This window comes from Etheostoma cragini, chromosome 8 (genome assembly GCF_013103735.1).
Source record: "Etheostoma cragini isolate CJK2018 chromosome 8, CSU_Ecrag_1.0, whole genome shotgun sequence".
NCBI lineage: Eukaryota > Metazoa > Chordata > Actinopteri > Perciformes > Percidae > Etheostoma > Etheostoma cragini.
Window position 1 is genome coordinate 4,114,593 of NC_048414.1, and position 22,064 is coordinate 4,136,656.

Genomic DNA, 22,064 nt, shown 5'->3' on the forward strand with positions numbered 1-22,064 from the left:
GCCAGTGTAAAAACTTAAGAACTGGACACCGGTAAAGACACCATTACAGCAGTCAAGTCTACTGTAGATAAAAGCTTTGACAGGTTTTTCCAAATCTTGTTGAAACATAAGTCCTTTAACTCTTGATATATTTTAAGGTGATAAAAGGCAGAATTTGTTATAGTCTTAACGTGGCTTTTAAAATTCAGGTCAGACTTAGTTACACCAACATTTCTGGCTTTGGCTGTTGTTTTTAACATTATTGCTTGAAGGTGAGCGCTGCTTCTTAATCGTTCCTCTTTCACTCCAAAAATGATAACCTCAGTTTTTATTTCATATAACTTAAGAAAGTTGTGGCACAGCCAGGAGTTAGTTTGTTAAAGGCACTGAGCCAGTTTTTGTACTGTAGTAGTTTGTTACTGTAGTCCCCAGTTAAGGCGATTTGTGTATTGTCCGCATAACTGTGATAACTTATGTTATTATTTTTAAGTGGTTATTATCAAGGCACTTCATCGTACTAAAGGTATTTCCAGATTTCAAAATATTCCTGAAAGGTAAAAAAAAAAAAAAAATAAAAAAAAAAGTCCCTTCCGTTTCCAAATCAAAACAAAGATGGCTGCCCGCCGAATACTTGGAAAAAAACTTGGGAAACTGAGTAAAAATCCAATTTTATCGTTAGAGGATAACATATTGTTTCATCCAGATGTTAAGAATAATATTGAAGGATTCTGTAAATATCGCCAGACCAGCAGTACGTTTTAAAGACCTTCTGGGTTTGCCAAACATGACCGAAACACCAAAACGTTAGTTTAGCTAGCTAGCTAAATTGCCGTTAGCCCTGTGACCTGACCATAGACCGGTAATATTAATAAATATGCAGTCTATGGGCCTAGTTGACTGCAGCTAGTTAGCTAGCTACGCTAAGGTTAGCATGTCTGTCCAGTTTTAAGCGGACTGCTTTTTAAAGTTGATTTTAACTCATAGTTTCGCAGCTCAACCCTTAATCCTAACGTTAATCTCATTTGAACTAAACATGACCCTTCTTCTGATTTGTTATTGCCGGTTGGTAAACATGGCCCTAATCGGAATTATCCTTTATCTTTGTCAATCTATGTGGTCCTGTGTGGATGAATACGGTACACCCCCTTTTTGTGTACCCTATGTGTGTGCATGTGTCTCCCCTCCCCTTTACACAGCAGTCCCCTCTCCTCCGGGGAACCGCGGCGCACAGAGACGCAACTCCAGCGCGCTGCAGCTGCGCGTCCGCGTTCCTCCATCTCTCCCTCCGGTGCTTCGCGCTTCCACAAACAAACGGCTTGTTGTCTTTCTGTTGCAAGGCTCCCCCCTTTTGTCATCTTAACTCGGTTCCTCTCATGTCGTCTTTAAGGCGCTGGATACGGTGCGATTTGTGATCGACTAAGCAGCAGCTCGATGAATATGGCGTGTATTGGGGACGCAGACCCTTTTACCGCTGCGATACCTGCCACCAAAGTTGAACTCACGGTTTCTTGTCGGTGAGTACAAACTGCTGTTTTCCACAGTCTGCTGCTGTTATACATACTAATGGAATGTCTATATCTATGTCAGAAATGGTCTAATAGTTTTGATATTTGACACTTAACCGGGAGTCCATGTCGGTCACTGGATGGACGTAGTGTAGAGTAAAGGCGCGAGGAACTCCGTTTGCTACCGTTTAAATTGATGTTATTTATGAGTTTAGCCTGATATACATCCTTCTAGGGTTCAGCTACAGTAGTCTAGTGGAAGTTGCATGTTAATATAAGGACTTAAATAGGGTTTGTCTGTGGTCGGCAGATTGAAATCAGAGTTGACATGTATTAGTACTGCTCTGATTCAGATGTCATATTCACATGTGTGGGAATGTATGTTTTATCATAGCATATAGCCACTTTTTCGTTCCTGATAATAATTCCCAAATTCTATGGATCATGTGTGCAGACTGGATGAAGCAGGCATGGGCAGTGTGTTTGGTCCGGATGGTAGATTTACTACTGAAGCACTATCGTCTCCACTAGGCAGTAATAGTCGAGCGGTGTACTGGAAGTGGGGTTGGGAGGAAGAGTGTAATTTCTGGATGCTGCCACTGGCTGATAAGACGCACCTCGTCTCACCTCTATTATATTCAATAGGCTATTATCTATGTATCTATGTATCTATCTATCTATCTATCTATCTATCTATCTATCTACCTATCTATCTATCTATCTATCTATCTATCTATCTATCTATCTATATTAGAGCTGAGACACTTGAGTTGATCCACATTAAATAAATCAATAACTGTTTTGATAATAAATTAATTGTAACATGTCAATCAAAAACACCAATAATTTCTGGGTACAGCTTCCCAATGTGAGGATTTGCTGCTTTTCTCTGTTTTAAAGGAAAGCAACGTGAATGGGTTTTGGACTGTTAAACAGACAAGAGAAGTATGTAATTTTGGGACTATGGGAAACTGTGATAGACATTTTCACTGTTTTCTGGACTGATTGATCAATTAAATGCATATAATGTCTTCTGTGCAGGCATAGAGATAAGTAACACAAATTAACTTAAAAGCCAATCTGAAGAGTGTTTTACCAACACATGCTTGCAGAACAACCCCAGCTTTGCGCGGCAACTATTATTTTCCATATGAATTTACCTGCATATCATTACCCTTAATATGATTAACTGATTCATACTTTCTAGCATTTTAATGACCATCAATATTTAACTCAGTTAACTGTTTATGCTCTAACACAGTGCTATTTGGCATTGATTTTCCAACGTCTCCGCTGGAGGGATGAACTTCCAAAAGTTATTACCTCATTTGATTTTTAATGATGATGACGGTGGTGGTGGAGAGCCCCTTCTGGGACATTGCTCCAAAATCTGTCATACATGTTAAGTTGGGTTGAACTTTGTTGACGTTCTTTGATAGCTAAAAAATATGATTTACATCAGTTGATTATTATTGACAGAAAATGAAACAGCAGCACTTAACTGATTAATGGTTAGTCTTTTTTTCAACCACAAAAGTGTTCTTTTCTTTGATTTCTCAGATAGAAAATCTTTGTTGAAATCTCATTCTTCATATTGAGACAGTTCACAAAAACAATATCACCCCAAGGTCCACATCATAGCTCTTCATATGCTTTCAACCCTGCTCCCGATCTTCATCAGCAGATGGAGTTTGCCCAGTTGTCATGGAATTGTATTGCTATTTTGAGCACTTTAAGGTCTTCTTGGCAATATTGGCTTAAAAGCTGAGACTGAAATTGAATTGCTTGAGATTATGAAATGATTATTCTTTTGGGTTTATGACTGTTGGCTGGACAAAATAATCAATTTGAATACCGCATCTTGCCCTTGGGTTAGAGTTAGGTTAGTAGCCATTTTTCATCTTTTTAATGTTTTTTTTTTTATCAACCAAAACATCAGGAAAATATAGGCCATATTACAGGATAAGAAAAGTATTTGTTAGGTGCATTATCCCGGAAAATTATTGCCATAAACAATAATGTTGTTGTGGACTCTTGGTCTCTGTTAACAGAAATGCACTGGAATAAAAACCTAACAACCAAAACAATAAATAAAATGGATGTAAACAAAATTGCACTTCAAAAAATATTAAACAGTAGGCTCAGACATAACCGAACGAAATGGGACTGATCCAATAAGTATAAAAAAATTATGTATCTTTTGGTACCAATTTACGATACCTGAGAGCTCTTATCCATTCTTTCTGCCCTCTGCATATTGACAGAGAGTGGAGCTCCGACACACACACATGCGTGCGCAGAGGTGCTGACGGAGTGTAATCGAGCAAAGTACGTTGGCTCTGCAGTTTTGTTGAAATCACAGGGGGTCACGGCAGTGCCAGTAAAGTGGTTTCAAGTGTGGTTACAGTTATTCAAAAGTTCACGTAGACAGCGCTATGATATTAAGGGCAAGGCAAAAGCAGTCGCGGTGCTGTTAAGGTTACACTTCCTCTGAGCCCCAATTTCCACCCGATCCGTAACGACTGCGTCCCGACTCCGTCCCAGCAGCAATTTAGCACACGGCAGATAGTGCAGGATAGGAGGTCAAGCACAGAAATATAATCAAACATCTGGTTAATTTTCAAACTAAAATAGACCGTGCTTACGACGGATCATATTTCCTTGAACTACACCTTGAAAACACAGCACAGAGTAGTTTCCTCTCTACTCCTCTGGATGGAAACAAACTGTTGTTGTTTTTGTGGTTCTATTCTACATGAATTTGCGAGACCTCGTGGGTCCTTAGGACTTCAGCTTTCAGTTATGGCCGCAGCCATGCTGCAACAAATCCAGACCTGGTGGGTATTGACGGAGGGACGGTGGAGCACGGAGCCGGGGGTGAGACAAGCAGGCACAACAGCAGTTTCTTTGCCCTGATGTCTAACTGTCAGGCTGAGGTTGGAAGGCAAGGCAGCTTTATTTCTACGGCATCTTTCAGCAACAAGGCAGTTTAGTTACATTCCTTTGCACTTAAGTTAGTTCTCCATTACGTTAGTTCAATGTGGACAACAAGGCAGTCACCAAGTTTATTGTTGAAGGTTTGTGTCATTATGCAGTTTGCACTAAAAAGTCTTTGTTGTTTATATTCCTTTTTATTTTAGTTAGATCAATATTAGCCTGTACACAATGGGATTTGTTTATTTATAATACGTTCATGTTGTGGAAAAAAGGTTTCTCTTTTTTTGTTAATTTTGGTCCAGTTGGGAATGATACTAATCCTGAGTATCTGACTGGCACACCCCTATCCCAAAGCACAACCAGTGTTAGAAATGCTCTGAGTGAGCAGTGTTACCAACATTTTTGATTTACAGTTAAGGTGGAAAATAGAAGTTTTGTGTTTAATGCATTTTTGCTGATGTTGAAATGGATTTGTAAACATATGGTATCGGAAAAACTATCGTTAGGAACCGGTATCGAAACTAAGGTATCAAAACTGGCATTGGATTGATGATTTTGAACAATGCCCAGCCCCAGCCTCAACATACCATGTGCAAAAAAGCTTTTTAAAGTAATTTCTCCAGCATAAAGCTTTGTTCAAATAAAATGAAAGTGAATTGCAGTCTATGTCCACAACAGAGTGTGCACCAAGGACGAGAGAGCGCGTCCGTGGAAATGCCGGTTTTCCAACAACACTAAAGGGCAGCATCTCTTTAGCAATGAAGCAAACCACACTGTCTGTGAGTGCACACCGTTTTGCACCACCCTGTTTGTGCTTTGTTTGTTGACTAAACGCCCCAGGGATTGTGTACTGTCGGAAAGACGGAGACGGCTCATCTGTTGTAATTTTTTTTCCCGGCTCAGAAGACTGCACCGGATGATTGTGCTTTAGGTGGATGCTTGTTGTGTTTACTTGCTATTGTTTTACAACAAATGCAACTTACCGACTCGCGTAGGTTAAGTGGTTCACCGCGGTCATTCGGTTAGAATCTGAAGTGCCCCCACACCCCAGCTGTCGTGTTTGGCTTTGAAACCAATTCCATTTTTAAATTCCTCCAACTCTCAACTAGCAGTTTTTCTTCACGCGGTTCTTTTGCTGCACTCTTTGGTTGGCTATGCCAGGAGTCCCGCCTCCCCACGCAGAGATCGTGCATCTGACAAGTGACTAGAGGGCTCACTCCTTGTTATGCTGAGGAGCCGAAATTTGTCTTTCAAAATTACCGACCTCATTTTTATTTATCATGCAACTAGTTGATTTATTGACTGTTGCAACAGGCCTAATCATAGCCACACTACAATTATCACTTTCATGTTTCTTGTGTGTAAACTAAGCACCTAGGGCTGCAACTAACGGTTACTTTCATTGTCTGTAAAGTGTCAGAAAATACTGAAAATGTTCATCAAACTCTCTCAAAACCCAAGATGACGTCTTTAAATGGCGTGTTTTGTCTGTCCAGCCAATACACAATATATTTAGTTTAGTATCTTATAAAACAGAGAGAAAAGCTCCAATATGAGAAGCTGCAGCCAGCAATGTTTTGGCATTTATGTTTGAAAAATGACAAACTAATAATTGGTTATCAATATAGTTGCTTCTTAATTTTGTCATCTGTAAAAATACCTGTCACTCTTAAACTATCTTCTCTAATGTAACGATTAAAACGTGGTGCAATATCATATAGAATAATAAATATGTTGAGGTATTTAGATGCAGTCAAAAAATATATATATTTGATTATTCACTAGCATCCATCTCTATAGGTTTAGGAGGAAGTCTTGTGAACCTGTTTTGAGACATATAATGAACAGAAGAACAAAGAGTTTGGACTGAATTTAGTTTCCACTGACCTAAAATCTGCCAGCTGCTGCAGGAGACCGAGCTGCTGTTGTTGTTTTATGTCGGTCTAAGATAAAAGCCTGGTAATGACTCGACAGAGGAAGTCAGCCTGATAATGACCTGAATGATTTTGAGATCAGAGCATGTGAAGACTTTTCTTTCAAAATGATAAAGCCACCATCTGGACAAAATAATTTTTCTTTTGAAATTATGGCATCATGAAAGAAAAGCTATTTTGTTAAGAGTTATGAATCATCGGAGGGTGCCCCAATCAATCGGCCACTGGCCGGTGTTGACCGATATTTAGGATTCAGCATCAAGAACGCTTCCAACATGTACGAATTTTGTTTATTCGAATTGTTCTGAAAATAGGGCTTCAAATCCAATCATTGGTTGCAAAATTAACGCGTGCAAGTTCTGCTTTCCGTTGCGGCCACCGTACTACCAGGCACTTGTTGTGTTGCAGCCATGGAGCTCAGTAAGCGCAAGCGGCTCTCTAAAGTGTGGCGTTAGTTTAAGTTGAAAAAGCCCGGTAAAACTGTAAATCACCAATGTCATGTTTTCACCCTTCAGATGAAGTTTCCACTTTATGACTGACGTACCATTTAGAATAATTATGTTTAAACAGAAACAAATGTACTGTATTTATATAGCGCTTTTCCAGTCTTAACAACTGCTCAAAGCGCTTCTACATCTACAGGGAACATTCACCATTCACACACTGTGGCCGGGGCTGCCGTACAAGGTGCCACCTGCTCATTAGATAAACATTCACACTCCGATGCGCAGCACCGGGGGCAACTCGGGGTTCAGTGTCTTGCCCAAGGACACTTCGACAATGACTGCAGGGGCGGGGAATGAACCACCAACCTTCCGATTGGCAGGCAACCGCTCTACCACTGAGCCACAGCCGCCCCAACCGATTGATCACTGTTTTTTAAGTGCAGAGCTGCTAGCAGAGCCGGCAGCCTCAGGCTCAGTCAGCACCCTCACCAACACAAAATGTACCAGTCCTGAGCCGGTGGGGGGTGTGATTTTCCCACTTTGGTGTCCCTGCTTGTCGGCAAGGCTACTGTAGCATCTAGTCTAGATAGATCGCATCCTTCAGTAAAAGCCCTCCTCCACTCAATAAATCCAAACCATGGCTGCACTCATCATGTGTGTTGCCAAGCAGAAATAGCCCGCTGACATTGATTAACTTAAGTCAAATATTGTGCAACAGTGAGAAGAAATCCCCTTAGGCTGCTTCAAAAGCACTGTTTGACTGATCATTTTGGCTTGAAAAAAGGTGCACATCAGGGCTGCAAAATTCCAGGAATATTCAAGGTGGAAACCTTTCATGGCAATTTACTGGAATGTGGAATCTGAACATAAGTGGAAATAAAATGGATTTTTTTATTTCATATGTAGATAGAAGCAATGCATTATAATATAATAAGGAGACATAATCCATTAATTAGCCAACTAAATCTGTACATTTGTCAAATACATCAAATGTGAATTGCACCATGTGGTGAGTAAGCTAGTTAACTAATGCGGAATGGCTACTTTGAATATTTGAGGCGACAATGTAAGCTGTGTGCAAACTGAGGGTTTAAAGTGGATAGCTAATTCAGAAAAAAATGAATGTTTTAGTGTAAAGAATGAATAGGTGGCCCCTTTGGGCGGAATTAATTTAAATTTCTCAATTAGCATGCTAAATCTAACTTCATCTCACATGGTTCAATTCAATTTCAATTCAATTCAATTTTATTTATAGTATCAATTCATAACAAGAGTTATCTCAAGACACTTTACAGATAGAGCAGGTCCCAACGGTTCTAGTAGTTTCCTACAGAGCCAGCAACAGTGCGAATGGTAACAGCTAGCTAGCAAAAACTAGCAGAAGGTGTTAATACTTTATAAACTGTGTAGGTTGCTTTAGGCTATCTACTGCTGGTTAAATGAGATATCAATAAAAAGAATTCCCTCCAGTAGTTTAATACAAACTTCCCAGAAGGATGTAGTCCTTTGACTCAGACAGTGCAAGCCAGGCAGGCCTTTAGAGCTGCAGACGCTCGGTCCTCTGACGATGTTTGTGCTAAAAGATGTCGGTGTTCACGGTGGTGTGGCTGTTAGCTGATCTGAGTGCTCCCCAGTGGAGAGGTAGGCGTGACCTTTAGGCGCGAAAAGGGGGACGTGTATTCTGTCGAAGAATTGACGTGTTGTGATGTCGCTGCATTAAAGCTGGACGCTGACCTGCTGAGAGACTGGTCGATCTGCCACAGCCGATGTTGCGCTTTCCACGAGTAAGGTGAAGAAAGAGACAGAAAGACTTGTTAAAACAGAGAAGGAATCCTGTGTGCATGTCTCTCACGTTTTAGTACACACTCAACCAACATCACTGCAATATTAAGTAAGTTTACCAGGCGCATTTGTTTGCTGTAAAGCACTTTAGTGTAAAGTGCTAGATAATTACCCAGAGTCTCAACTCTGAACACGCAGAAATGATACACTCCAGAACTTGCCTGGGAAATATGGATGTATCGAGTCAGAGACAGTGTTTTATTGCATTTTTTTGCTGTTCAAAGATCTGCATTTCCCCCGATTATCTAACTCCGATCATTTGCATCAGCTTGTAGTGATCGCCAACTTTAATCACACACGGCCTGCACAGACTGCATGCCAGTACTTTCAAACCAAGATGGGCATGCAGCCACTCACCAGTTTCTTTACAGAGTATCTCGTAGCTTGCCAGCCCTTGGCAACAAGTAAAATACCAATAACAATAATAATAATATATTTTATTTGTGAAACACTTTATATTGACATCGCTAAATATCATACGGAGAACTGTTTTAGTGTGAAGAGAAAAGGCTCATTTTCCGCACTAGGTAAATTTATTAAGTTTAAGACTTATTTTAATTACTTTGTTAGCTTAGCTATTTTTGTACAACATACAATGGTGTGCTTCCCTACTGAGAATGATGATGTTTTTAAGCTTTCTTAAGTATCAAAGTAATCCAGTGATAGTTGTCTGTACATCCATGGGTACAGTGCAAACACAAATTGATAACTAGTTGTAGATAGATATAAGTTTGTAAGTTTAACAAGGTAAATATGGTGAATTGATAGTAGTTCTGTATCAGGAGATAAAATGTATTTTAAGAATGTCTGCCAACCAATCACAAAGCATGATCAAAACATACTTATTACAATGTGGAATTAGACATGCACTGTAACGTTATTTTTCAAAACGTGCAAGAGTAATGTAATAATATACACTACACAGAATGTAATACACAGAAACAACTTAGTACTCTATACTATTACTACTCGAAAAGAAAATGATTTCTATGGTGCCAACCCCCCGGGTATTCAGAAAAGAGCAGCGTATAACCACAGCAGTGATACCTCCTGCATCTGTAATGTTAAGCAGAAATGGAATACACAAATTACTTGACAAAAAACCGTTGCCCCAGAAAAAACAAACCCAGATAAACACTTTATTTAGGATATATAGGGAACATTGTACATATTAAACTATTGGGTAACCAGATCACATACAATGTTCTTTAAAATAGCATTCCCTACATTTTAGTTTGCAATTAGATTGCTGCTTTAAATGGTTGACTTGAGTCACAGTCAAATAAACACAGGGCTGAATATATATATATATATATATATATATATATATATATGACCATATATAACACTGTCTTGTCATAAGTTAGAGTAAATTAGAGCAGTGAGGCACTCTGTACACTGTTATAATTAGGTGCAATAATTCCTCCAGGTACAGGTTGTGTTTATGTAGTTCATCACTTTTTCACTAATGATGTACAGTATTATCTTTTAGCTTTCTTTTTTCACCTATTGTTTCATACACTTTTCTATTCCATTTTGCATTAATAATGAGCAGGAAGATCTGTCGACTACCAACTAAAACAAAGTAAAAAACAAGCTTCATTGAAACTAAGTCACTACGGGAAGTATATTGGTCCTCGTGTTACAAATCCTCCACCATTTAGGTGGAATAGAGCAAAGAGCATAAAACCAACAGATCAAGGCAGTGTCATGTGTCAGGACCAAATCCCATGAGGCCCAGTGGGTCTTGCTGAGTCGCTGCATTAATGAGCTTTGACTTAGTCATTTGGCCTAATTAAAGCCCATCCTGCCACCGTAGCTTCACCTGGTTACCTCAGAGGGCCAATATGGCTCCATCACATTACTAACCAGCTCACCTCCTGCCCCTTCTGTTCCTGTGCTTTCATCTTTTGCACAGCCACTTTTCTCCATCTCTATAATTGATGTGGGCAGATTTGATGACATTCTGTTGATCAGTGTTTGATGTGATTTTAACGTGGTTTGGGTGCTTCAAGCTTAAAATAATCCAGGGAATTTTAGACTGTCTGAACAGGCTGCACATACATGGCTGTATGACATAGAGCGGTAACATTGATGTAATTTGTAATGCTTTACAGTTAATATACATTCTGTAACTGTGTTATCACTATTTGAGAAAAATGTGCTTAGGAAATATGCACTTTCAGTAGTCGCAATGCAGTTGCTTTCTATTCTTATATAATGAGAAATGTTGATCAGCGGTGGTGGAAGTCTTTTCTTCCAAACTTGCGCCAACATTATTATCTTCACTTTCACACAGACTTCTTACAGTACGTTGTGACTTAGGATTCATTTAGTTCATTATTGGATGCCAAACACTTTCCCCACGGCACACAAACAAACCCAAACACTGAGAATCTAACAAAATCGTTGAGAGTTTGGAGAGGTTCTCAGGTGCTTCAAAGGTGGAACAGCTCAGAGCCTTCTTCAGACTCAATAGACCCGATTCATCTGGTGTTATCTTCCCAGCAGCAACATAGTTGGAGGAAGCTGAATGGTTGAAAATTGTTAAGTTGAGGGCTTTTTTTAAAGTTTAATGCCTTGAATGCAGATTTTTGACTAGGGATGTCGCAAACTGGTACTTGTGAAAACATGATGGCACTTGTTTTTCAGAAAGACGAGAGAGAAAAGAAATGACACTGAACAAACAGTCACAATGACACAGTACTGGATTATTGGTATCGTGACATCCCTAGATCACATACCTGTTGAAAATAAGGATGTCAAAATACCAAAACTCTAGTAGATGATACCGATCCCACCGAAAGTACACAATACTCGATACCAAAGTCGTGAACCAGTGTGGGGGAAAAAAAAAGTCATCAATTCCGATACCAGTGAACTTACATGATTCTTCACGTGTAGCACACAGCAGGATGTGTGTTGTGTTCTGACTTACTGGAAATACTTCGTGATTTGGTCATGTACCAACTCTAACTCCAATTTGCCAGATGATTTCGGGATTGGCCCTTACCTTCAGACGTTCCGAAACTTGTTATCTCTCCAGTTAGACATTTTTATTAGCGTCTTCATGTAGATTAACCTTCTTAAGAAGCCTCTCATTATCTTAAAATATAAAAAAAACACCTCTCCTCCTTACTTTTAAGGCTTAAAAGTAAGTATAGTACAACATAATAAACAATTACAGATTAGGGTACCCTTTTTCTTGCTGACTCATTCTGGTGAAATCCTATTGGATCCTTTTTAGATATTGTTTTAGGTTTTTTTTCCTTTATTAAAAAAATCCATCCCAATTGCTCTTGCAGATGGAAGCCCTCCCCTCCCTCCTCTTCTTCCCTCATACAGGTATTTAAAGCTCCAGCTGCCATGTTTAGGTGGCTGTGATGTAACTAGTGGGATTTCAAATGTGATTCTGGTGTCGAGGAGGGACCTCGTAAATGTTTGATGAACGACGAAGCACTCTTCTCGGACCGCCCAGACGTTTCCAGGGCTGCCCGCGGTGGAAAGGGCTTTTTAAAGAGTCCCCCATCTCTATCAGGGCCAGGTGGAAGCCCGAGGGTGCACATGAATCAGATGGAGGTTACCATATCCTTATAAGTGTGTGCACTTCTGCCAGCACTCACACACATACAGATGCATCCTGTCTTTCATGCACTCCTTACACTCTTTTTCCCGTCTGCTTTCCTTCACTGGGTCTCGTCCCCTGCTTCCACTCACACTCTTCTAGGAGGAGGAACAGAGTACTGGATTATTTTTCATTGAACATTCATGCCAGTTGGCAGGTGAATTCGCCCACTTCTCACTCTTGCACAATCTCTCAGAGTTTCCGCCAGTCATAAACACAGCCCCAATATGACAAGGCCTGATTCCATCGCTTATTATCATTTATTTAAGGTCTCAGAGCTGGGGAAAAGCCAGTGGGCGTGCCCTGACAGCGAGTCAGCGGAGCGTGGCATTTTACCATCTGGGCCACACTGGGATCAGCACAACACGAGTGCCTGATCTAGATACATCACTAGCCATCAACGGCTTCAAGACACTCGCTGCTTGTCATACAGGACAGGATGGGCGACAGAACGCTCGCCCCGCAGATAGCATGATAGCAGGAGCTTCTCTCCCCTACCTTCCCTTTTCATCTCTCTTTTTCTCTGTCAGCAGAGCACAATATGGACAAAGTCACGCTGCTGCGATTACTGCAGCTTAAAGCAATACTCAGATTCTCCCCCTTGAGAATTAAAATCACATTCTGTAGGCTTGTAAAGTGGCTGTAAAAAAGTTTGTTACGGCTCTTATTTCATGGTGCATGATGGCTAAAGTCAACTTAAATTAATGTCAGTCAAATAATTCCAAATATGAACTGGAAAGAAAGCCATCAAACATATCCATAAAGACTCACCTGGAGCATAATTCATGTCTTTGCTTTCCGTAAATGCACAGTATGCATAAAGCATTCAGGAATGGACGGGCCAAAAAACAGCCCTGGACTTTCTCCCAAATAGGCCAATCATCCGGCCATCCCCCCCTAGCCGTGCGCGACAGACACTAGCCAGGATGTCCGGATACTATGTCACAATACTGTAGCCTATCAGACAAGATATTCACAGCAAGTAACATCTCAAAACCAATGATGGTAATTGGGATTGTGTTTATAAATGAAGCCTCAGCCTTCAAATAAAAACAATAAATGTACGATGCCAATACATCTGCATTTAAATAAAATACAAATAATGAAATGTCACTGGGTACAGATACCCGATACCAGATAAATGATTTTAAAGATAGGTTGTTGTTAGCTTATTGATGATATACCATGTGTTGCTTTTTGTTAAAGAATTAGCATTGAAAAACCTATTTAATATTTTGTCAATGTCATATTTCCCTTTTGATTCATATTAAGGCTGTGAAATGATGAAAATGACTAGAAGGCCCTATCAATTTTGTCTGTGAAGCTTAGTTCCTAAATAGTGAACGCAAATATGAAAGACAAGGAAAAACTGCACTCTGAGGGAAGACAGACAGAAAGTGCACGCAATGATGTTTTTGGTTAAACTCGGGGTTAAATTTGGTGAATTATTTAGCCCCCTTCCCTGTTCGTTAGCACTTTTAGAGTGGTACCAGTGCATGCCTGATATTTTCCTGTTTAATCCAATACCATAGTCTTCATCCTAGCAGCAAAACTGAGCTCACTGCAACCTCTCATATACAACCAAGTGAAATCTCGGTCAACCCGCGATTCATTTCTAATGCGGTTAATGTTTCAAATCAACCAAACAGATATCATTAAACACGTAACGTGTGACAGCACTAAATGGCGTGATCATTTTCATAATCAAGATGCACGTACCCATGTTGATAGCTGACCATGAAATTCACTAAGATAGGGATAAAGGCAACTTATTCTAAAGGTTCCTGCTCCTGGCACTAACCAGTATGATGAGAAGTTAACTCTGCTGTCTGTCCCTCATCATGAAAGCTCGGTGAGCCTATTGCATTTTGCTGCACCAGTCTTGAGAGACTTCTTTTCTTTTACTTTTCCCATCCACCTTTCTCGTTAAGTCTTCTGCAAGCCATTCTGCCAGCAATTAGATTTTGCCCTGCAGCTCAGGCTGGAAACTGTACATTTTTCTGTCCTGGCTTGTTCCCATTACAAATCTGCGTCTGCGGCCGGGGACCAATCACAAACTGGCTCTTCTTCCTCAGTTTTTTTTTTACACTTAAATCACATAATTGATTGTATTAGCGCCCCGGCTGTTAACCTTGTTTTGTTAGAATTTGTTAGAATTGGTTTGTGCCAATGACCGTCTGACGCACAGATTGTCAGTCCTTCCCTGGAAGCTCTCATGTATTCAGTATAGTTATAAATGTTATACCTACATTAGCTTTCGATGTGGTGTAACATACTTTCAGCTTCTCCAAACAGTAGATTTTGGGGTAGTGTGTCCCACTAGACTTCCAGCTGATGGCCGAAGCACTCATATTATTGAAAGCTTTATAAATGGACTGTTCTTATGTGGTTTTAACCTGAGATTTGGCAGGAGTACAAGCTGAGTGAGTGGCGGACTGGTTTAGTTAAGTAAAGCAAATGACACAGAGTTAAAACCACAAAGGCCAACCACTGACGTAACAGGCCGGGTTTCCCTCCCCTACCCCAAGCTGCTCCTCGGTTTCTTTCTTCTCCGGTCCCAGGCAGCTGTGAGTTGTCGTCTTTGTCTGCATATTTAATTCCTTCAGAGCTGTTTAACCGTGGAGTACCTCAGTGGTGCTGAGCATCTGCCAGCAATGGGACTCTTCGGTTCATTTATCCCTCCCCATGCAAAGAGCAAGGCTGACGTGTCATGTAAATTTGATGGCAGCTTCCACTGTTGTTGTTGCTGGCACCCAGGGAGCGCAAAAATGTGAAAAATAGGTACTCTCTTCTGCTGTTTTCTCTGTATGTTTGAAATATAAATGGGCTCCTTGTTAAACTCTGTATAAACCTTTTTAATGTTGTAGCCTCAATGACTGGTTGGACTGGCTTTTGTTAATCAAGTAGGAGGAGGATTATGGTTAAACGAGTTCTCGGGGTCAGCAAGGGAGCTAATTAGGTGTGGTTTAGTGATGTAATAACTTTCTAGTTACCCTTCCTTTGTTGAAGTGGTAGAGCTGTGCAATTATTTTTATGTCAATGTGTCTTTTTGCTTTCTTGTTTTTCAGAAACCTGCTGGACAGAGACACATTCTCTAAGTCTGATCCAAGTAAGCTTGACACTCACACACACACACACATACACACACACACACACACACACACAAACACACACGCTCTGCCTCGCCTGTGTGAATCAGTAGACATTTGCATATGTCAGGGGTCGTATTCGTCACTGTTCTCTCTCCCAACGTGAGTGAGGGGAACCAGATCATCCTCACACAAACCAGCCACTTCCCTCCTACAGTTTACAGGAAACACACACACACATTCACACATACACACACTCCTCACTGGCTTGACAGCAGAGGTTCAATTTGGAAACTGGTCCAATGGTTTTTAAAGGCCCAGTTTGCAATCCAACATTAATATGCCTTGATAGAGAAACGTAAAGTGCTGGATTGAAGATGTTTTCCATTTTTTATATTGTGTAATCTGACCCTGGGGTTAATTTTTTAATGAATTTGTTATTGATTATTTTATTCACGCAAAGTTCTTGTACGGCTGCTTGTGTTTAGACAATATTTAAAATTTGAGAACTTTGCCTGTTTTTAGGAAAAGGTTTTATATTCCTCAATTAGTAAAAACAAAAAATGGTAGGGTATAAAGGTACTGTTCAGTTATCGGTAAGTAGTTCCTTGCTGTTTTCATCTGTCGTGCCAGCTTTGTTTTCTGTAACAGAAAACTGTGACAGTCCTGTTTGTTAAAAGCCCTCTAAAAAAATAAACATGATGGGAGGAAAAAACTCGTTGGTTGGCGTTTGGTTACCATGCATTATTCTTCAGCATCACCTAGCCTCATTCCCAAAATATTCAACACTTTGCCGCCTGGGTGCTGTGCAGTGAACCCAATGGTGTTTTTAGTGTTGGCTGGTGTTCATGAACCCATAATTGATGAGCTCTTAGAATCGCGGATTGGACCTTTAAGTGTCAGACTGTGGGAGAGGAGGATGAGCATCTCTGCCCGCCCCAACATTTATGCAAGGAGGCACTTGTGCTGCGTCCATGTCTCTGCTCTGCTGACAGCACTGGCCCCAGTCACACAGCATTAGACTGCCTCAGCAGAGCCACACACACACACACACACACACACACGCACACACACACACACACACACACACACACACACACACACACACACACACACACGCACGCGCGCGCACACACACACAAACACAGTGCACACATCCAGGGCCTCAGGCAGGCTCATGCACCATATTCATATTAGCTTATAAAGCTGGACAACAATCCAGTGTTGTGTTTGTTTTAATGTGTGTGTGTGCATTTTAGCCGCTGCAAGAATGTGAATGTGCTTTGATCAGTGTGCTTCAGCAGATTGGAAAAGGGCATTTAGCAGACAGGAGCATTCCACCATCGGTATATACTACATTCAAAACAGAGATGGTGTTAGTGGTGCTATTGTCAAGCTGCTTCCCTCATCATCGGCCTAATGAATAGGAAGAGTTTCAGGTGGGCCGGGAAAGATGGCAAGGATGCATTGCCATTCATGCCGTGTGATTGATGTATCGCTATTTCTCCCACCCCGCACAATAACGTAGAGACCATGTGTCATTCACTGCATCATTGAAAGATTAAAGGATGTCTGTATATCCAACCAGCTGAGCCCTGGCTTGCTACACACCACCCACAATGCAACATATACAACATCGAGACTGACAGTCTGCCAAAACACGGCAAGTTTGAGCACTTCTGCCGCGGCACCAGACGCAGGGTAATTAGGATGTTTTGGGGTTATTTTTGTCTCAAAAACTGTGTGAAATTTTCAACACGGCTGTGAGGAAAAAAACAACTAAAAACTAAATTGTTTGTAATAGTAAGACGCGTATCTGGGCTCAGCAAGAGCTTCATTCTAAAAGATGGAAATGTCAGATTTGGGGGGAAAAACTGGAATTCATCAGATAGGATTATTTTCACTCACAGTCAGTGTCAGAGTCAACTGTTGATGAGCTGAGGAATCTATGATTAAATCAGTCATGTCATGTCATCAGGAGGTGGTAGCTTATATATTAACTCAGGTGTAAATTTACAATTATTAAATGCTGTAATTACCGTAATGAAAATGCATGTTGTCTCAGTAAAAGGTGTTGCCTTCATAATCAGCTCAACTCAAGTTCTTTTTTTAGTGTGCCTGATTACCGTGTGTGTGTGTGTGTTTGTGCGTGTGCATGTGTGTGTGTGTTTTTTTGGACCCTTATTTTAGAGATTTTATGCTACATTTAAAAGTTTCCCAATTTCTGGGCATCCAGATAGCTCAGTGGGCTGAGCGGGTGCCCATGTACAGAGGCTTAGTCCTCGATGCAGCGGGCCCGGGTTTGAATCCAGCCTGTGGCCCCTTTGCTGCATGTCTCTCCCCCTTTCACACATCTCTGTCTGCCTATCTAATAAAGGGAAAAATAACTTAAACAAAAAAAAGTTTTCCCAATTTCTGCCTTTATACCTAAACACTTTGACAGGCTTTAACACACAAACTGCATTAAAGCGTAGAAGTAACATTATATACTAGATTACATTCTATTCATACTGAACAAATGTTTTTCTATACTCTTTGCAATGTAAATGTAGGGTAACCATAAAGTAGACATGGTGGTTGGGTTTACAATTGTTTCATTATCTTTGTGGCTGTTCAGTGGAAGCCTAGCTGCAATTTTTTTTGTTTTGTTTTTTTGAAATTTGTAACCCGTAACAGAGCATGTAATCCTTAAAAAAAATAGTTTTCAGTAGACAGGGCCGATCTTCACAACTACATTGTTCGCTCAACACCTCTTCTGTGGAAGACTTAACCCTGTGAGGTCTAATCATTTTTGGCCTGGCCTCCCTGGACACTCAATTGGGAAATGCATAATCAAGTTATAGATATCCTTTTTTTTCAGGATAACTTGGGCTATCAGGTTATGTATGCTGCAGCGATGTCACATAAATGTATTCATTGTTATATGACTATAAAGACAAAAAAAAAAGATTAAACGGAAATGAAATCTCACGGTAATGTGTTGAAATTACACAGAGAACTTAAGTAATCCTTTTGGCTTTTGAAAATTGTTCTGCCAAGTCTTGGCAATCAGAGGAAAACGGAAATAAACTCTATTATTAACAAAAATATAAAACTATGTAGGTTTACCCCCTTCAGCTGACAAACAGTGATTGGTCTATGAAGCCATCAGTCATTGCCATCTTGTTTCCTGCCTGAAGCGAGCGGGGATATATAGCCCCGGGGCGGGGATATATAGCTTGGGAATTACTTGGGCCGGCTCTTCCCGGCCGGATTACTAAACTTCTGGAAGGACTAGAAAGACACCCAACACCCTGTTGGAAGGCTGGAGCTAATTGCAATGAAGCTATTACCAAGACGTGATGCTGGTTTAAAAGGTCAAAAAGGAAAACAGACATTTGTGAGTTGATTTTTGGATTCATAATTCATTATTTATGTTACAAAAACACAGTAATTCCACGATGGATTAAAAAAGCTTCTGTATGGCCTACAGTTGTTGGAGGACCACGCTACAGCAAGTGACAGCAAGTCACTACACTGATTTGATCTGGAGATGTAAGACAAAGTATGTATTGTCTTGTCACAGCCAACAATGTTGGCTTCAGTGGGTTTAGTTACAAGACTGAGGCTTTAACCATTCTCTACTCACTGTGTAGTATAATGTTATATATGATATAAAAATTCTCTTCCTAAATGCAACATTTAAACTAAGTAGTGGACAACCAAAGGTCAATTTACCAAGCATGATTGCAGTCTTGTCATCACTGTAAGGTTGCCAGGCAGCTTTTCTTCTTCCCTTCCTCCTCCCTGTGTCTGCCTCTGACAGACTTGACACTACCACTAGGAAGACAAAGAAGAATAGGAAAAGGCCAAAGAATTCTTACACGACAGCAATCATTTTGTAATAGCACGACAGTTTGGGATTTTATTCTCAAACACAAGTGGACAATGCTTTGTACCAGACCTAGCGACTTCTTTCCATTTGCATCCCTGGTCAGACACAAGCAATCATACAATGAATACTAGACTAAATGTGTGACAGGCTTAGTTCAGTGTTCAGTGTCTTGTTAAATGTCACTTGATCAGTGACTACGTTTACATGCACAAAATATTCAGTTTTTTGCCCTTATTCTGAAAAAGATGATGTTCTGACTAAGCTGTTTACTTTGCTAATGAACGTGAATACTCCTGTTAACATGTAGCTGTGCAAATTAGTTTTTTTTTTTTTATTTAAGTTTACCAGCGATGGCGGACTTGTTAGACCGTGCAAACACAGCCTCCCTCTTTTATTCCTTCAACCAGCTTCTTAAAAAGGTTGGCTTAGCAATGTTTGCGCGTATCCAAAAACCTATCGCCACCCAAGTCTTTGATCATGTTTAAAAGTGTCTGTGTTTCTCCTTACCCAGTCTGAAGTCTTGCAAACGGCTGGCTGGTTGGTTTGTGTACTGCACCCATAGCAATGCACAGAGCTGACCAAATGCCGTATATAGCCAAGAGGCCGTAAACTGCGGTTAAAACTCTGATTGACACGAATGTGCGGTAAACATGTCCAAAGAATGCATCTTGTACCTGCAGGGTTTAAAAGCGTTGAAAAGTCTTAAATTTGATCATCTCAAATTCAGTAATGCAGTTAAATGCCTTGAATTTGGTATACAAAGTCTTGGCTTTCGGTCTTATATGTTTATGCCTTGTCTAGAATAAGTTCATACTGTAACAAAATTTACTATTATTAATTTACGTAGGCTAATTAAAAACCAACCGGAGCCCCTCGATGGACCCACTGGAGGTTCAAGACTCAAAGTTGATACAGGTCTCTGACCGGTACCAGGGCGTTAGCGGCCTGTTTAGCAGACTGTTCAGAGACAATGTGACCGGCAGGTAACATTAAAGGTTATCTGCTGGTGTGGCAGAGCTGCAAGTAAACGCTGAATTGAGCTGTGTGTTTTTAGTGTTAAACACTGTTGCAGGTATTCATGCATGTTGTTGGTGACTTCCAGAGGTGGAAGACATATTCAGATCATGTATTGCAACAAAAGTAGAAAAAACTGTACAAATGACTTGTCAGTTACAAGTCCTGCACTCAACCTCTTCCTTAAGAAATGAGTAAGGAAAGTATTATCAAAATATACTTAAAGTATCATAAATAATAGTGCTCATTATACAGTGTAATATATCTTATTTTATTGGATTGTATTATAATCCAATACATTTGAATAAATATTACTGATAATTTAGATACAATGTTTTATTTAATTCAAGTTTAGCCTACTTGTACATTATTATTTTCTAGGGTTTAAAAGTTATACAGAGTTGACATACTTCTGTCTGAATGGTTGCGAAGTTGGCATTGAATTTAATATGAAATGGTATTATAAAGGCGTTAAAAAGCCTTTAATTTAAGTTGGAGGATCCTGGGGGTACCAACCAGAATATGATGTTTACATGACCTGTATCAAATTCCAAAAATATCATCCTATTCAGAATATTAGTGGAAAACTGGTGTACATGTATATGTACTCAATGATGGACACACATTGGTTGTTGCAGGAATCAAACCTGCTAACTTCTTATAGATCAGTGTCTGTTATCACTGAGTCACAATACGTAACCAGCTCACCAGCCATGCCTTGGGTCCCCATGGATGGTCTACCAGTCAGGCAACCATCTTAGTGGTCACTTAACATGAGCTACCAGGCTAATGTGTGCATGTGTTTTTTTTCTTTTCTTTTCCTTGTAGTGCGTTTGTGTTACCAGATATGACAAGGACATACATGTTGTTGTTGTTAGTGGCCTTTTAGAGTTAGCGATCAATGTTGCTCAGGTGGAATGGGTTGGAAACGGGTCGCCTTCCTCATGAAGTGTGTTTTAAAGATTATTCTCAAAGGATGGTGCTCACATAACAGAAGTTAACCACAACAATACAAAACAGTAGATTGAAGTTTATCTGTCTAGATATCTGTTTTTTAAGCGAAAAAACAGTAAGAGAATTGTTGAATATAAAAAAACAAATTAATATTGTAATAGACAAAGTTCAAATTACTGTTCTCCCTACTGCATTTGTTTTAAATGTATCCAACTGGATGGGATTGCACCCACTATTTGTAAATCCATTACCAATTCTTCCTAACAAAGTCATTACTAACTAGTTTTAAAATAGTTATTACCTCAATCAAGTTCCACCATAAAAACTGACGAAATGTGTTAGCTATTCAAGATTTAAGTTCTTAGTAAATATGTAGCTCAACCCAATCAACTAATATAAACCTAGTGTAAACAAAACAACAGAAGTACGTTTTCGGTGTCAATCTATATATTAAATTAGCAGACACATGTATATAACATAGATATACGGTAGTTATATATGTATATATATATATATGCCATTGAAACCATATTTTTTTTGCAACATAACATAGTGACATGTGTCATACAACTGGAAATATCCAAAATTTCCAAGAATCCAAAATTTTAACTATAATTTATTCATGTTAGGATATACAGTATTTTATGTCTTACTTTAGCATTACTTTCCATCCATTCCGCCACTCACATTTTTATTATGTAAAAATGTTACCGGTTAAAATAGATTGTAGAGTTGTGAGTCGCTGCCATGTGACAGATGTGCGTGAATACAGTAAAGGCTGCTCGGATGCAGATAAAATGTCATTTTAGTGCCAGATGCTTGCCTCGCTATGTTTTCACTACCGGCCCGTAATCCAAATACTCTC

The 22,064-nt window shown here is 39.9% G+C and overlaps 1 protein-coding gene across 3 annotated transcripts in view; it reads left to right on the forward strand.

Annotated features, from left to right (window-relative positions):
• Positions 1-501: 501 nt before the first annotated feature.
• Positions 502-22,064, forward strand: part of LOC117949150 (copine-8-like) — a 64,816-nt gene continuing 43,253 nt past the window's right edge. For 2 of the 3 annotated variants that reach the window (XM_034879190.1, XM_034879192.1), the window contains exons 1-2: positions 1,189-1,493; positions 15,337-15,377. In XM_034879190.1, the coding sequence (XP_034735081.1) occupies positions 1,411-1,493; positions 15,337-15,377 (124 nt within the window). In that variant the 5' untranslated portion in view covers positions 1,189-1,410. Of the gene's footprint in view, positions 635-1,188; positions 1,494-15,336; positions 15,378-22,064 lie in introns of those variants that run through there. The other variant, XM_034879193.1, reaches the window with a different exon arrangement.